This window comes from Oryctolagus cuniculus, chromosome X (assembly GCF_051225735.1).
Source record: "Oryctolagus cuniculus isolate XC-2025 breed Fujian yellow rabbit chromosome X, ASM5122573v1, whole genome shotgun sequence".
NCBI classification, from domain to species: domain Eukaryota; kingdom Metazoa; phylum Chordata; class Mammalia; order Lagomorpha; family Leporidae; genus Oryctolagus; species Oryctolagus cuniculus.
In genome coordinates, this window is record NC_142888.1 from 113916080 (window position 1) to 113933944 (window position 17865).

General features: G+C 40.4%; 1 protein-coding gene across 1 annotated transcript in view; it reads left to right on the forward strand.

The window, feature by feature from the left end:
- Positions 1–4968, forward strand: part of VGLL1 (vestigial like family member 1) — a 37614-nt gene extending 32646 nt beyond the window's left edge. Inside the window, exon 5 of the mRNA XM_008273255.5 lies at positions 2381–4968. Within this exon, the coding sequence (XP_008271477.1) occupies positions 2381–2424 (44 nt within the window). The 3' untranslated portion in view covers positions 2425–4968. The remainder of the gene's footprint in view (positions 1–2380) is intronic.
- The last annotated feature ends 12897 nt before the right edge of the window (positions 4969–17865 follow it).

Here is a 17865-nt window from a genome sequence, read left to right on the forward strand (position 1 = left end):
TTGTAGAGAGGAAGGCATCAGAGAACATAGTGGGGAGGAGGAAAATTTCCTTGAGTTCCAAATAAAAAGATCAGAATATATAGCAAATTCCATGCTCTTACGCATGACGCTGGTCTCCCAATCTTCGCTGATGGTAACAACCACCAACAGACTTTGTTAGCTGTCTGGTTTCTTCACCTCCACTTCCTAATTGGTAGATTTGGTGTAGGACATAATCACCTCTTGAAATATTTTAATCTTTTTGTATTTCATATGAGTGTCATTTTAAAATGAACCACATGAGGGCCGGCGCCGCAGCTCACTAGGTTAATCCTCTGCCTTGCGGCGCCGGCACACCAGGTTCTAGTCCTGGTCGGGTCTCCAGATTCTGTCCCGGTTGCCCCTCTTCCAGGCCAGCTCTCTGCTGTGGCCAGGGAGTGCAGTGGAGGGTGGCCCAAGTGCTTGGGCCCTGCACCCCATGGGAGACCAGGAGAAGCACCTAGCTCCTGGCTTCGGATCAGCGCGGTGCACCGGCCGCAGCGCGCCGGCCGCGGCGGCCATTGGAGGGTGAACCAACGGCAAAGGAAGACATTTCTCTCTGTCTCTCTCTCTCTCACTGTCCACTCTGCCTGTCATAAAAAAATGAACCACATGAATCTTTGAATAGGAATTTTGGAGATTCTGAAAGATTTTCTGCTACAGATCCAGATAAATATTTGTCAAAGGAAGGGAAGCAAAGTCTCCTCCTACCCCAGTAATATGGACCTGCTGCTTTCATGTGCCTATGACACAGAGGCCAAGTGATGCAGGGCCTTATGGGTCATGCTGGGATACTAGATTTCATATTCTAAGTGACTTGGTGAGCCATGGAAGGATTTTAAGTGTAATCCTATTTGCATTTGATAAGATCACAAAAGCCGTTGTGGAGAATTGCAAGAATCCAAAGGAAGAGATGGGCTAGGAGACAGGAGAGGGTGATAGCCTGGATTAAGCAGCAGTAGTAAAGATAGAAGTCGATGTGCTGGAGATACACTTGGAAAGTTTATGGCTTAGGACTTACCAATTAATTGGATGGGAGTGGTGAGGAAGAGAGGAGAATCTGGCTAGCCCTTAAGTTTCCTGCTTGGGTAACTGGGTGCATAGTGTTAAATATCAAAATGGTAAAGACTATCAGACAACACCATTCTGTTTGATCATGTGAATCTAAAGGCACCCATAAAACAGTCAAGTGAATATACCATTTCAACAGTTTTATATGTAAGTGTGGAATTCAGAAGAGAAGTCTAGATAACCATTCAGGACTCATCAGTATAGTATAGTGTATAAATGACATTTATGGCTATTGGATATGATCACACAGGCAGAAGATGTAAATACAGAGGAGAACAGAGGACAGAATCCAGAAGAATTAACACATTTAGAGGCTGGGGACATGAGACACCAACAAAGGACATTGGGAAGGAGAGGCCAGTGCAGTAGAAAGAGAACCAGAACAGTCTGGTGCACAACAGAAACTTGTAACAGTGTTTCAAACCTGACGGAGTGAACAGCTATGTCAAAAGCTGTCCAAAAGAAGAGAAGGACAGAGGAATTTCTGTTGGATGTGACATCAGAGATGTTGGGAACCTTGTTAAGAGTGTTTTCCAATATGTAAAAGAGCAGTTCCCCTTATGTAATACAGACAGAGGCCAGGTTGGAGAGGGTTGAAGAATGAGTGGGAGATGAGAAAATAGAGACAGTGAATGTCAGCAACTTCTTAGAGAGGTTTAGACTTGAAGAGGTGAAGAGAAATGAAGTGGCAGCTAAAGAGATTAGTGGGACCTGAGCATACTTTTAAGAAAACAAACGTTAGAGCCCATTTGTGCTAAATATTTGAGCAAATTATTTCACTTAATCCTCATTCTCTGCCTTCGAAATTCTTGATCCTACCCACAAAGCTAAGAAGCAACTTGACCACATAGTAATTTGACTACCACATATAGAGACACTGCTTTTAATACTAAAATAACAATGGACATTTATTGAGCATGTATGTGCCAGCCACTGTTCTAGGGCTTTACATGAAGGCTCTTGACATTTATGGAAAATGCATGCAATGAAAACACTGTGCATGAATTTCCAAAAAAAATTTTGCACCAAGACAAATTTATCTTTTAATTCCATTTTCCCTGAACTTTTTGACATACCCTCATGTGAGTTTGACTCATTTAATCCTCACCATACCCCAAGGAGGTAGCTGTTATTGATATCCCCATGCAACAGGAGCACAGCAGGGCTCAGAAAGGCTTAGGTAACCTGCCTAAGGTCACACAGTTAGGCAGTGGTGGGGCTGGCACTCAAACCTGGGCACATTTGACCTCATAGCCAGCTTCTTAAACATCATGCTTATCCTGTTTTTCAGGAAGCCAGTCTCCAGAGAGAAGAAAGGATCTGTTCTTTTATTGAACTTCGGTTTAAAGAAGAGAACTCTTTTTGACAAACCTGATCATAATTTCTACTGTGAATCCTGAGAATCTAGATATCATACTGTCCTTGTCCTTTTCTGTTTCTGCCACTAAAGAGCAGTGAATCAGGAGCAAGTTTACATGCTCCCTAAAATTGTGTACTTGTCTTCCTTGGTACCTGTGCCCTACAGCAGAGGTTTTCCAACTCACTAAGTGAATTCCCAGTATAAAGTAGCTAACGGAACTGTTCTTGAGTTGCGAGCATAGAGGCCCTTTTGTTTGTGTGTCCCACTCCCCACTGCACCCATTGCCCTTTGACTTAGAAACCATAGCCCCTTCACTTTCCTTTTGGTAGGGTCCTTCAAACCAAGACTGACCACGAGGCATCCTAAGGGATTGTCTTACTTTTCCAACTGATTATCAGAAACAGCCTGAAGCTTTCTCACTTTAACCAGATTGTGGCCAGCATTACTTCTTCCCCTAGCAAAAGCATAATGAAAAAGGGCAAGACCATGCATCTTCAAACTTTGGAAAGAAGCTAAAAATCAGTTTGGCCCTGATGCATGACATAGTTTCACTTGAAAAATTTGATTCCTCAATTCTAAACAAAGGATTCCAAATGGAATTGTTGAGCAAGCTGCTCCATTCCAGGTTGGGCCTGTGGCTGGAGCAGGGCTTTTTCTGTTTTTGTAACATTTCATGGATGCCTGAGTTTCTGTCTTCTCTTGCTTCGAGGATGAGGATTTGGGCATACGATACCCAATAGGCATTTGCACCTTAGGAGCCTTACAGCCTCCCAGATTGGCCCACTTGATTTCTATAAACATTACAATGTCCCTTTAGCTCTTTCAGAGTTAGTGACGGCTGAGAAGTGTTCACTTTGTTTTCATCACAGAACTGTTAGGGCCACACACATTGATACCCAGTGTCTTTCATCAAGCTGAAGGAGAAAGGCAAGTCTTGGCACCAGAGATGGCAGCAGGACCTTTCGTCATGTTTTCCACATAAAATGACGATTTCTCAAACTCACCCGTCTTTCCAATCTGGTAGACAGCCTTGTGTCTATTCTAAGCTCAGTACTTGCTCCTGGACAATCATGGAAACCCCTGCTATCAGTGTTCCCCGTCCACAACTCACTTATTCCTGTGTAACAGCTCAGCAGGTAAACAATAATAAATCTGCCACATGGCACTATTCTGAATTCTAATTTCTTTCACATTCATCATCTCATTCAAAGTTTTCAAACACCTAGGGGTTAGCATTATTTCCTTCATTTAAAATATGTGAATACTGAGTGTTAGAAAAGGTAAATGACAGGGCTGGTGCTATGGCATAGTAGGCTAAGCCTCCACCTGGAGCACCAGCATCCCATATGGGCACTGGTTGGTGTCCCGGCTGCTCCATTTCCAAAACAGCTCTCTTCTATGGCCTGGGAAAGCAGTAGAAGATGGCCCATGTCATTGGGCCCCTGCACCCATGTGGGAGACCTGGAAGAAGTTCCTGGCTCCTGGCTTTGGATCTGCTCAGCTCCAGCCATTGTGGCCATTTGGGGAGTGGAACAGTGGATGGAAGGTGTTTCTCTCTGTCTTTCCAGCTCTTTGTCTGTAACTCTATCTCTCAAATAAATGAATAAAATCTTTAAAAAACAAAAGGTAAATGACCTGCCCAAGGTCACACAGCCAGTAGCAGAGCCAACACTGAAACGCATGCCTCTGAACTCAGTGCTCTTTACCTTCCACAACAATAATATCAAGGGTTAATGTCAGCATGCCTCTTAGATATTTTCCTCTCCCAACTGCTATGTAAATAAAGACCACAACACTTGCATTAGTGAATTGATGATCTTGGCAGTAATACTGCAATTCTCCTGTCTCAAGAGCAGTTTTTCCAGTGTGTTACATGTGTTTCCTAAATTTAGTAAGAGGAAAAAAATGAATTAGTATATTACCCCTCAATGTTGTTTACCTTCAAAAGCCATGTGCTTTTTAGATGATGGTTTGAGAATTTCAAAGTGGAGGCTGATTCTTGCACTTGTGTTACATAATTCTACAAGTGTATGTTTATCTATTTGTCCTACAAATATTCATCTGTATCATCAGAAGTGAACTCTTAATCTTCTGTGTATGGAAAAAAGGAAGTGATTCTGATAGAGATGACATCATAGGTAGCCTAGGGTGATCCGATAACATTTCCATACAAATCCCTGGAAATCTTGAATAAAGCTGAAGGTGGTAATCAGTTTTCTTACTTCAAGAGGAAAGAAAAGATCTCTTGCTGCTGAGACAACTCTGCCTCTCTAATATTCACAGAAAAGCCCTGGTCCAGATCAATTGCTGGTTAATATCATGCTTAGATATTTGACTTTCAATATCCACTCTGTTTTTCATTTCCCACTTTATTTTCAAAGGTCTAACTGGAAAATCATTACTTTGACTCACTTTCTCGTTGTACTCTGACGATTAAAAACACATCTACCCCACTCCCTGGCATATGAGATATTCACCCCCTTTATACACAAAGGTGAGGTGATTGGCCCCTGGTCTTTCTTTGTGTGGCTTTATCTAATTCTAGTTGATAATCTTATGAGATGTTAATTGGTGAAGGGTGGAGGCGGTGATGGAGTTTTCTTTAAAGTTGTACTTATTTATTTTGAAAATCAGAGTTACACAGAGAGTGAAATCTTCTATTTACTGGTTCATTCCTCAGAGGGCCTGATGGCCAGCGCTGGGCCAGGCCAAAGCCAGGAGTTTCATTTGAGTCTCCCACGGAGGTGGTAGGGGCCCAAGCTCTTAGACCAGACCTTTAGGAGGGAACTGTATTGGAAGTCGAGTATCCAAAACTTGAACAGGCACTCATATGGAATGCTGGCATTGCAGGCAGTTGGCTTTACAACCACAATTTTGGTCCTGGTGGTGAAATTTTTTTTCACTAGATCTGTCAAGATCTTGAAACTAGAGAGTCGAGCCCAGCAAGCCTACAACCCATAAAATATATTCTTATTTTTTTCTACAGTTTTGATCATTTGTCATGTGGTCTGGCTCACCAGATGCCTCTGCTCTTCAACCCACCCCTTGAGATCCATATCCACACTAAACCTTTACAATCTAGATGAATTGAAATTGCTTCAAATAGGCTGAAAACTCTCACATATTTGAATGAAGCCTGTCTCTTGAAAAAAAAAAAAAAACAAGAAATGTAGCAGTTCTCTTTTTCTGGAAGCAACAGCTATCTTTAAAACATTCCAAATAAGAATGTCATTCACAGGTACAATTGAGACTTGTGTTTAAACACTTTTCCATTCTAAAAGCAAATGGAAATAAATTTTAAAATCTGCAAATAAAATCACAACTCCACAAATAAGTGCCAAATAGAATATATCAGCTATTTTTCTCCTATGTAAACAATAAGTTTACAATAGTTCCCTAACTATTTCCCTAGTTCAACATAATTAATTGAATATAATATTGTAAACCATTTATAGTTTCAAAATGTCAGGTAACAATGCAATGACAAACTTCAGTTTTTTATTGTAAAGTTTTAAAATAACACGCTACTATGTATTCTGGAGATTAATGTGATTAAACAAGTGAACTGGGCCATAGAATTTTCATTAAGATTACAGTTTTGTCACTAAATACAACTTTATAAATTAAGTCTCAAAGATCTTCAGTTATTTTATTTCCAATTTTAAGTTTCTTAATGCTTAGGAGCAAGGTAATGAGAGTATTTATTTACAACAGTTACAGTTACTATTTAATTGAAAACTGTGACCCTCTAGTAATCTTTCAAAACAGGCAGCCCTTGAATGGATTGTAAAACAAGACTCAACTATTCGGGCCAGCTCTGTGACATAGCAGGTTAAGCCACTTTATGCGATGTTGGTATCCCATTTGTACACCAGTTCGAGTCTTGGTAGCTCCACTTTTGATCCAGCTCTCTGCTGATGTGCCTGGGAAAGCAGTGAAAACTGCCCAAATCCTTGGGGCCCTGCACTCATGTGAGAGACTCAGATGAAGCTCCTGGCTCCTGGCTTCTTCCTGGCCCAACACTGGCAGTTGCAGCCATTTGGAGAGTAAACCAGTGGGTGAAATCTCTATCTCTCTCTCCCTCTTTCAAAAAATACTTTTTTTTTTTTTCAAAAAAGGACCCGACAATTTGCTGCCTGCAGGAAACACACTTTAGCATCAAAGATATACGCAGATTGGGGGCCGGCACTGTGGCGTAGCAGGTAAAGCCACCGTCTGCAGTACTGGCATCCCATATTGGTGCTGGTTCCAGTCCTGGGTGCTCCATTTCCTATCAGACTCTCTGCTATGGCCTTGGAAAGCAGTAGAACATGACCCAAGCCCTTGGGCCACTACACCCATGTGGGAGAACTGGAAGCTCCTGGCTCCTGGCTTCGGATTGGCAGAGCTCTTGTCGTTGAGGCCAATGGGGGAGAGGACCAGTGGATGAAAGACCTCTCTCTCTCTCTTTATTTGACAGGTAGAGTTATAGACAGTGAGAGAGAGAGAGAGAGAGGTCTTCCTTCCATTGGTTCACTCCCCAAATGCCTGATACTGCCAGCACTGTGCCAATCCGAAGCCAGGAGCCAGGTGCTTCTTCCTGGTCTCCCATGTGAATGCAGGGGCCCAAGCACTTGGGCCACTTGGGCCATCCTCCACTGTCCTCCTGGGCCACAGCAGAGAACTGGACTGGAAGGGGAGCAACCGGGACTAGAACCCAGTGACCATATGGGATGCTGGTGCCACAGGTGGAGGATTAACCAAGTGAGCCACAGTGCTGGCCCTCTCTCTCTCTCTCTTTCTGCTTCTCCTTCTCTGTGCAAATCTGACTTTCACATAAATAACTAAATCTTTAAAAAACGATATACACAGATTGAAAGTGAATGATAGTTAAAAAGGTAGTCTGTGCTAATGAAAAGCAAAAACAAGCAGGAAAGCCATCCTAATATCATCAAATAGACTTTAACAGAAAAACTGGTAAGAGATAAAGAGGGACATTTTGTACTGATTAAAGGATCAATTCAACATGAAGAAGTGACTATAGTAAATGTAAATGCATCCATTGCCAGGGCTCCTGCCTATTTAAAACAAATGTTGGGACTGGTATAGTAGGCTAAGCCTCTGCCTTGGGCACTGGCATCCCATATGGGTGCCAGTTCATGTACCAGGCGCTCCTTTTTCAATCCAGGTCTCTGTCCATGGCTTGGAAAAGCAGTGGGTGATAGCCCAAGTGCTTGGGCCCCTCTATCCATGTGGGAGACCTGGAGGAAGATCCTGGCTCCTGGCTCCTGGCTTTAGATAGGCCTAGCTCAGGCCGTTGTGGCCATCTGGGGAATAAACCAGTGGGTGGTTTATTCCTGGTTCTCACTCTTTCCATCTGTAGCTCTACCTCTCAAATAAAGAAAGAAACAAAATAAATGTTAATGGATCTAAAGGGAGATATAGATTCCAATACAATAATAATGGGAGGACATCAGCACTGGTGTTATAGTGGTGAGCACAGCTGCCTTCCAAGAGTAATGTGGAACTTCAACAGCCCACTTTAATCAATGTGTAGATCAACTACACAGAAAACGAACAAAGAAACAACAGAGCTAATCTAAACTATGGGTCAAATGGAACTAATTGATACATACAGAACATTTCATCCTGCAGTTGCTGAATACACATTAATTTCATCACTTCATGGAACTTTCTCTAGGATGGATCATATACCATAAAGCAAGTCTCAACAAATTAAAAAAAATGTAAAGCATACCATGTATCTTTTCTGACCACTATAGAATGAAGCTGGAAATAAAAAAATTAAGAAACTCTAGGAAATATGCAATCACATGGAGACTGAACAACATGCTTATAAATGAACAGTGTGTCATAGAGGAAATCAAAAGATAAATAAAACATTTCTGGTAATCAATGAAGATGACAATATATCATATTAAAACTTATGGGATACAGGAAAAGCAGTGTAAAGAGGAAAGTTTATAGTAAATTATGCCTACATAAAAAAATTGTAAAGACATCAAGTGAATGAGCTAACAATGCATCTCAATGATCTAAAAAAAAAAGAACAAACCAAACCCCAAATTAGTAAGAGGAAAGAAATAATTAAAACTAGAAAAGAACATAATGATATTCCCTTCTCATTATGTTCTTGGAGTGCTATGAACAAATCTGTTAAAAAAAACTAGTTAAAATTAAGATAAAAATGAACTAGAGAATAATTAAGCAAAATTGAAACAAAAATACTTCAAAAACTCAGTGAAGCCAAGAGCTATTTTTTTTTTAAAAAATGGATATACCATTGGTTCAACTAACCAAAAGAGAGAGAAGACTCAAGTTAATGAAATCAAACATGAAAAAGAAGATGTAACAGTGGATACCACAGAAATAAAAAGAATCATTAGTAATTACTACAAAGAGCTGTAATGGCAACAAACTAGAAAATCTAGAAGAAATGGATAGATTTCTGGACACACACAATCTACCAAAATTAAGTCATGAAGACACAGAAGACCTAAATAGACCAATAACCAAGACAGAGATGGAATCAGTAATAAAAATCCTCCCAGCAAAGAAAAGCCCAGGGACAGATAGCTTCACTGCTGAATTATATCAAGTTTTTTTTTAAAGATTTTATTTCTTTGAGAGATAGAGTTACAGACAATGAGAGGGATAGACAGTGAGAAAGGTCCTCCATCAGCTGGTTCACTCCCCAATTGGCCACAATGGCCAAAGCTGTGCTGATCCAAACCCAGGAGCCAGGAGCCTCTTCTGGATATCCCACGTGGGTGCAGGGGCCTAAGTACTTTGGCCATCTTCTATTGATTTCCCAGGCCATAGAAGAGAGCTGGATCAGAAGAGGAGCATCTGGTACTAAACTGGTGCCCATATGGGATGCTGGCACTGTAGAAAGAGGATTAACTCACTGTGCCACAGCGCTGGCCCTTCAAACTTTTAAAGAAGAACTAATTCCAGTTCTTCTCAAACTACCCAAAAACAATCAAAAGGGAAGGAATCCTTCCAAAGTCCTTAAATAAGGCAAGCATCACCTTAATTCCAAAACCAGAAAAAGATACATCAGAGAAAGAGAACTAAAGACCAATTTCCCTGATGAACATAGACAAAAAATTCCTCAACAAATAGTAGCCAGTCAAATCCAACAACACATCAGAAAGATCATTCACCTGGACCAAGTGGTATTTATCCCTGGTATGCAGGTATGGTTCAACATATGCAAATCAATAAATATGATGTATCACATAAAAATTAAATAAAAACAATATGGTTATCTCAATAGATGCAACGAAAGCATTTGTTAAAATACAACATCCTTTCATGATGAGAACTTTAAGCAAATTGGGTATGGAAGGAATATTTCTCAACACAATCAAGGCAATATATGACAAACCCATGGCCAGTATCCTATTGAATGGGGAAAAGTTGGAAGCATTTTCCACTAAGATCTGGAACCAGGCAAGGATGCCCACTTTAACCATTGCTATTCAATGTAATGGAAGTTGTTATTCAATGTTCTGGAAGTTTTAGCCAGAGCCATGAGGCAAGAAAAAGAAATCAAAGGGATACAAATTTGAAATAAGGAAGTCAAATTATCCCTGTTTGCAGATGACATGATCCAGTATATATAGGGAAAACAAAAGACTCCACTAAGAGAGTATTAGAACTTATAGGAGAGTTTGGTAAAGTTGCAGGATATAAAGTAAACACATGAAAATTAGTAGTTTTATATACACAGATTATGCCATGGCTGAAAAATAACTTGAAAGATCAATGCAATTCATAATAACTACAAAAATTTAAAAACATTAGAATCAATTTAACTAAGGATGTGAAAGATCTTGTCAATAAAAATTACAAAATATTAAAGAAATAATAGAAGAAGTCACACAAAAAAAAAGAATGAATCTTCCACATTTGTGGGTTGGAAGAATTATTATCATCAAAGTGTCCACAGTACCCAGAGCCATTTGCAGATTCAATGCTATCCCAATCAAAATACCAATGACGCCGGCGCCGTGGCTCAATAGGCTAATCCTCCACCTTGCGGCGCCGGCACACCGGGTTCTAGTCCCGGTTGGGGCGCCGGATTCTGTCCCGGTTGCCCCTCTTCCAGGCCAGCTCTCTGCTATGGCCAGGGAGTGCAGTGGAGGATGGCCCAGGTGCTTGGGCCCTGCACCCCATGGGAGACCAGGAAAAGCACCTGGCTCCTGGCTCCTGCCAGGATCAGCGCGGTGCGCCGGCTGCAGCGGCGGCCATTGGAGGGTGAACCAACGGCAAAGGAAGACCTTTCTCTCTCTGTCTCTCTCTCTCACTGTCCACTCTGCCTGTCAAAAAAAAAAAAAAATACCAATGACATCCTTTACAGATCTAAAAAAATGATGCTAAAATTCATATTGAAGCACCCGAGACTCCAAATAGCTAAAGCAATCTTATACAACAAAAACAAAGCTGGATACACAATAATACCAGATTAAAGACATATTACAGAGCAATTATAATCAAAACAGCATGGTATTGGTATAAAAATAGACATATAGACCAGTGGAACAGAATTGAAACTCCAGAGTTAATCCACACTACTACAGCCAACCAATCTTTGACAAACGAGCTAAAATCAATCCCTGGAGAAAAGACAGTCTCTCCAAAAAATGGCGCTGGGAAAATAGGATCTACACATGCAGAAGTATGAAACGAGAATCTGACCTATCACCTTCTACAAAAATCAACTCAAAATGGATCAAGGAACTAAATCTACAACCTAATACCATCAAATTACTAGAAGAAAACCTTGGAGAATCCCTGCAAGACATCGGCATAAGCAAAGACTTCTTGGAAAAGACACCATAAGCACAGGCAATAAAAGCAAAAATAGACAAACAGGATGTCATCAAGCTAAGAAGCTTCTGCATTGCAAGGAAACACTCAACAAAGTGAAGAGGCAACCAAGAAAATGGGAGAAAATATTTGCAAACTATGCAACTAATAAAGGATTAATATCCAGGACCTATAAAGAGCTGAAGAAACTCAACAACAATGAAACAAACAATCCAGTTAAGAAATGGGCAAAATAACTGAGCAGGCATTTTTCAAAGGATGAAATACAAATAGCCTACAGACACATGAAAAAATACTCAAAATCACTAGCCATCAGTGAAACACAAATGAAAACCATAATGAGGTTTCACCTACCCCAATTAGAATGGCTATGAGACACAGATAAAAAAACAATAAATGTTAGTGAGGATGTACAGGAAAAGGTACACTAAAACACTCTTGGTGGGAATGTAAACGAGTACCACCACTATGGAAGACAGTATGGAGATTCCTCAGATCATTGAAAATAGTTCTATCGTATGACCTGGCCATCCCATTCCTGGGAATTTACAAAAACAAATGAAATCAGCATATGAAAGAGTTATTTGTACTTCCATGCTTATTGCAGCTAAATTCACAATAGCTAAGATATGGAATCAACCCAAATGTCCATCAACTGATGACTGGATAAAGAAAAATGTGGTATATATGCATTGTGGAATACTATTCAACCATAAAAAAGAATGAAATATTGTAATTTTCAACAAAGTAGACCCAACTGGAAACCATTATTCTTAGTGAAATAAACCAGTCCCCAAAAGACAAATATTATATGTTTTTTTCCGATATGTGGTAGTTAATATAGAACACAAAAATGTGCAGGAATAAAACTGACATCTTCTGATTTGATTGTTGTATTTACCCCTTGTTTGTACTGCCATGGAATGTGGTTTTCTACTTTTTACTTGCTGAATATTATGGTTCATGGTGCATTAAACCTGTGATTATACAAGTGACTGAAATTTTGTTTTGCAAAAATTAAAAAAAAAGAAATGTTGGCAGGGGGGAATTGAGAGACGGAAAAAGGAAGGGAGGGAGTATGATTATTTTCCTAGAATTGTACCTATGAAATACATGAAGCATGTTCTCTTTATTTTAATAAAATATAAATAACAAAACAAAATGGACAGCCTTTTCTTAACGCTACTATAAACCTGCTCTGAGACTTAGGGCATGTGGAGTCAAGTCCTGCTTCTGCCTTCACCAGCTATGTCATCTTGAATCACTCACCTTCACAAGCACCACCACCACCACCACCAACAACAACAACAACCCCTGTCTCCCTTGGTCTCAATTTCTCCATGAGTAAAATGAAGTAATCCCAAAGATTATTTCCAGCTCTAAGACTCTACTTTGAAATGAATGTAGTACTTAAGAAAAAACGCACTAACAGTGATTATGCTGGATATCAAAGAAGAATAGAAGGTCTTCATAACTGAAGAAGAGAATGGGAACTAGTGGCAGCTATGGAGAGGTGCTGCCAGGAACTCCCTTCCAGAAAGAATTTTCCATTCAACTGCAAGGAATGCAGTTGATTGGGTGCTTCCACCTATTAACACCTTATTATTGGCTTTGACGATCTCTTTGTGGGCATCCTCCAGCCAATGACTGAAGATTATAGAGATCCTAGCACCTGTACATTTCTATCTGAAGTGGGCCATAATGGCTCCAAAGATCCTGTTAAGTTGGCAGATCTGCAGTGTGGTCTGAATCTCATCCTGTTTGAACTTGCTTCCTCTTTCATTTCTCTGTCACAAGTCTTATCCTCCACTTCATGTTCTCATAAACTTCTCATAACCTAAACTCCTTAGCATCTACTTCCGGAGGAGCCAGGTGACACAAGCGTATAGCAGAATTTCCAGAGCAGAGAGAGCCAAAGCCTAAGACCCAATGAAGAGAAAGTGGTTAGACTTGCCTGGCTGGAGTCGAGCATTTGGACTGAGGAGCAGCTGAAAATCAAACTGGAAAGGTAAATTAGCTTTAGATTGAATAGGCTCAATAACATTGTCACATGAGAGAGAGAATTATGGTTGGTGCCAAACTGTAGCTCCAGGTCAAGCCCAGTCACATCTTCAATCACCTCTCTAGGCCATTCTCTAGGCCAGCAAGTGATTGTCTACATAACAGGAGTTGGCTACTTCTGCAGAATATGTGAATCATATTAGTATTCTCCAAATCTCCACTTGATTCAATAGTATCTCCTTGGGAGCCTATTGAAAATAAGCACCCCTGGGACCAGTGGTATGGCATAGTAGACTAAGCTTCTGCTTTCAGTGCCAGCATTCCATATGGGCACCAGTTCGTGTCTTGACTATTCCTCTTTCAATCCAGCTCTCTGCTGAGGGCCTGGGAAAGCAGTGGAAGATGGATCAAGTCCTTGGGCCCCTGCACCCACATGGGAGACCCAGATGAGGCTCCTGGCTCCTGGCTTTGATGGGCCCAGCGCAGACAGTAGTGGCCATTTCAGGAATGAATCACAGATAGAAGATCTTTCTGTCTCCCCCTTATGTCTGTCTGTATCGCTGCCTCTCAAATAAATAAACAAAAACTCTTTTAAGAAAAGAAAATTAACACCCTCAGCTCTTCTCTGGACTACTGAATTGATGTCTCTTGGAGTAAGGAACACCATTTCCAAACCCTGCTCTTAGTCTCATGTGTCACCAGGTGTACAAGTTTCCTATTGCTTCTATAACATGACCACAAACTTAGTGTCTTAAAACAACAAGAACTTATTATCCTGCAATTTTGGAGTTCAGAAATCCTCCTGGAGGGGTCACACTGTACTAAAATCAAGATGTCCTGAAGGCTTCATTCCTTCTTGAGCCTCTGGGGAAGATTTACCTCCTTGCCTTTTTCAGCTGCTAGAGGCGGTCCACATTCCACATCTCATGGCCTCCAGCCTCCATCTTCAAAGCCAGCAACACTACATCTCTTCAATTATTCTTGCACAATTATAGCTCTCTCTAACTTACTTCTTTTACCTTACTCTTCCATTTTTTAATTTTAATTTTTAATTCATTTTTAACAAATTCGATGTGCTTTGTAAATACAATTCCAAGAATGTACTGATATTTCATTAGCTTCTGTTGCTTCATAAGAAAATCATTTTAATATAACTCAGGCATAAAATTTTTAGAAAAATGTGCAGTGGGTATTGTTCAGTGGTTAATTATGTGATAATTATGAAGCAGCAAAATATGCTTTATTCTTTTGAATCTGCTCTGACAACCAAGACTAGTTCTCTTTCTGTCCTGTTTTTTGTCAACTGGAAGAGAAGCATGAACTCCCAGTGGGCAGATATAGTGTCCAAGAGATTACCTAGGCCAGGCCTGTGCCTCAAACACATAAAGAATTTACTTATATTTTATTTTTGAAACTTTTATTTATTCATTTGTAAAGGAGAGAGAGAGAGAAGAAAGAAGAGAAGAGAAGAGAAGAGAAGAGAAGAGAAGAGAAGAGAAGAGAAGAGAGAGAAGAGAAGAGAAGAGAAGAGAAGAGAAGAGAAGAGAAGAGAAGAGAAGAGAAGAGAAGAGAAGAGAAGAGGGGAGAAGAGAAGAGGGGAGAAAAGAAGAGGGGAGAAGAAGGGAGAAGAGGGGAGGGGAGGGGAGGGGAGGGGAGGGGAGGGGAGGGGATCTTTCATCCATGGCTCTATTACCCAAATGCCTGTAACATCCAGGGTTGGGTCAGGCTGAACCCAGGAGCTGGGAATTCGATCTGGGTCTCTTAAGCGGGTAACAGTGGGTCAGTATTTACACTACCACCTGCTTCCTCCAAGGATGCACAACAGTAGGAAGATGGAATCAGAAGCATAGCTGGGAATCAAATCTAGGCACTCTGATGTGGCATACTGGTATCTCTAGCAGAGTTTTACTCACTATGCCAAACATTTGTCCTGCTTATTTGAAGGATCCATGACAAATTGCTGTTTATCAGGAAAATGTTAATAGCTCTCGTTGGGAAATATTAATTATCTGCATTAGGTGATTAATTTTTTCAATTTGTTACAATTCCTGTAGAAATAAAAATGAATTTTAAAAACATTTATTTGGTGTCTATTATGAAATTATTGTCACACACATTGTCACAATTTAAATTTCACAGTGATCCTATGCAACTGACATGAGGAAATGGAAGCTCAGGGAAATGTGAACATATTGCTAAATGGGAAGAAGGATAGGAACTAATGTTTAATAAGCACCTACTATGTGATAGCTACAGTACATAACTTACTTCATTTTGTCTTCACAACATGTAACTGTTAGCATTCCCATCTTGCAGATAAAGAAACTAAGGCTGTGGGAGGTTCAGTTATTTCTCCCAACATCACACAGCTAGAAACTAGAAAGAGCCAGAATTTCAGTTCAGCTCTTCCTGTCTAAGGCAAGTGTTTTTCTCCATTAGCCTGCTGGAATCATAGCAAGTTTTTCCTGGTAAACTCTGTATTCCCTTGATATATCCCTTCAATTTAAAAAATTAACTTCAGGGGCCAGTGCCATGGCGTAGCTGGTAAAGCCGGCACCTGTAGTGCTGGTATCTCACATGGGCGCCAATTAGAGACCTGGATGCTTCATTTCTGATCCAGCTCTCTGCTATGGCCCGGGAAAGCAGTAGAAGATGGCTCAAGTCCTTGGGCCCTTGCACCCACGGGGGAGACCCAGAAGAAGCTCCTGGCTCCTGGCTTTCAATTTGCGTAGTTCCTGCTGTTGTGGCCATCTGGGGAGTGAACCAATGGCTCGAAGACCTCTCAATGTCTCTCTCTCTCTCTCTCTCTCTCTCTCCCTCCCTCTCCCTCTCTCTGCCTCTGCTCTCTGTAACTCTGCCTTTCAAATAAAGAAATAAATCTTTAAAACATAAAAAATGAACTTTAAATTTTTTCAGACTATAGAATACCTTTGAGTGTCTCAAAACTTCTGCTCCCAGCTCTTGTGAGTGGCAATGGTTGCAAGCATCAACTCAGCTCTGAGATTTAATTAGCAACAGCAAAAAATTAGAGTGTCACTATTTCAGAACCATTCATTTGTTGTTGAAGTAGTGGGCAGGAGAAAGCCGATTATTTTTGTGATAACCACTGTGTTTGGTAAAGACGCTCATCCGTATAAGCATGTCTCTGAGTGATCCCTTGATATAACCTATAAAGCAGGGGGAGGGGGAAATGGGCAGTTGCTGATTACTAGGCCTAGAGTTTCAGTTTTGCAAGATGAAAAAGATCTAGAGTTCCGTTGCATAACAATACTGTGAATATATTTACTACTGAACTCTACACTTCAAAATGGTTAGTGTGGTACATTTTATGCTATGTGGGTTTTTAAACTAGAATATATAATTAAAAATAAAACCAATTAGTTCTGAGAACTTTTAAAAGAAGTGCAAGAAAGAAAAATAATGAAAAGTGATGAACATGTTATTTATTTTCTTTACCCTAACAGTGTAAGTGGATTTTTGCCTTTATCCTTGTAATCAATGCATACCTAGACTCTTCAGATTGCACACGTGAATCAGTTGTACTCATGACAAGGTAAGAAATCAAGCTGTAGAGCTCAAAGAAATAGCAAAGAGTTATGCAATGAACATTTCCTTACACTTACACTCTACAAATGGAATAATAACCCACGATTATCCAAGCACTCAAGGGTTCTCTTAAAGGGCTGTTAATTGGGGGCCGACATTGTGGCACACAGGGTTAAGCTGCATCCTGTGATGCTGGCATCCCATATGGGCACCGCTTTGAGTCTTAGCTGCTCCACTTCTACTCCAGCTTCTTGATAATGTGCCTGGGAAACAGTAGAGGATGCCCCAAATGGTTGTGCCCTTGCCACCCATGTGGGAGACCTGCAAGAAGCTCCTGGCTCCTGGTTTTGGAACAGCCCAGACCTCACCATTGCAGATCAGTTTATGTGAAAACTTTTTTGCCTCTTCCTCTCTCTCTGTAGGTCTACCTTTCAAATAAATACATACATAACTTTTTTTCCAAGGAAAGGAGTACCTTTACTAAGTTATAAAACTTTGGCAAATCAATACAGTACTCTTTAATGTAACAAAATCATATTTTTTGTTGGAGTCATATATTCTTATAGTGCTAAATGTTCACTCCAAAAATACCGTTTAAGTACCAAATCAAAACACTGCTTTTTTAGCATAGCAAGTTATTTTATACAAATTAATGTCTTTTGAAACTGTACAGTTTCTCCTTTTACAGTGAATTCCCTCATGCAAGCTGTTGAATTCTACGGCAGTAGCACATGGTGCATTTGGAAGAGGAGGCTCTGTTTTATTCTGGGATTGGTCCAAAGCCAGGTAGAATTCCAGTGTATGAAAATCTTTCAGTTCTACCTCTGGGGAATTAAGATACTCACTTCAGACAATACTAACTTCAGATGATCCTTCTGATTTATAAGCCCTGCGTCTTTTTATTTTGATCAAAAGTCACATAGTCTTACTCCAGCTTATTAAAAAATTCTACCTAAAATATAGTTGTACTTTTTCAATAACAAATAAATACATTGGCCTGAAGAACTGGGAGCCTGATAGAGAACGGACGGCTG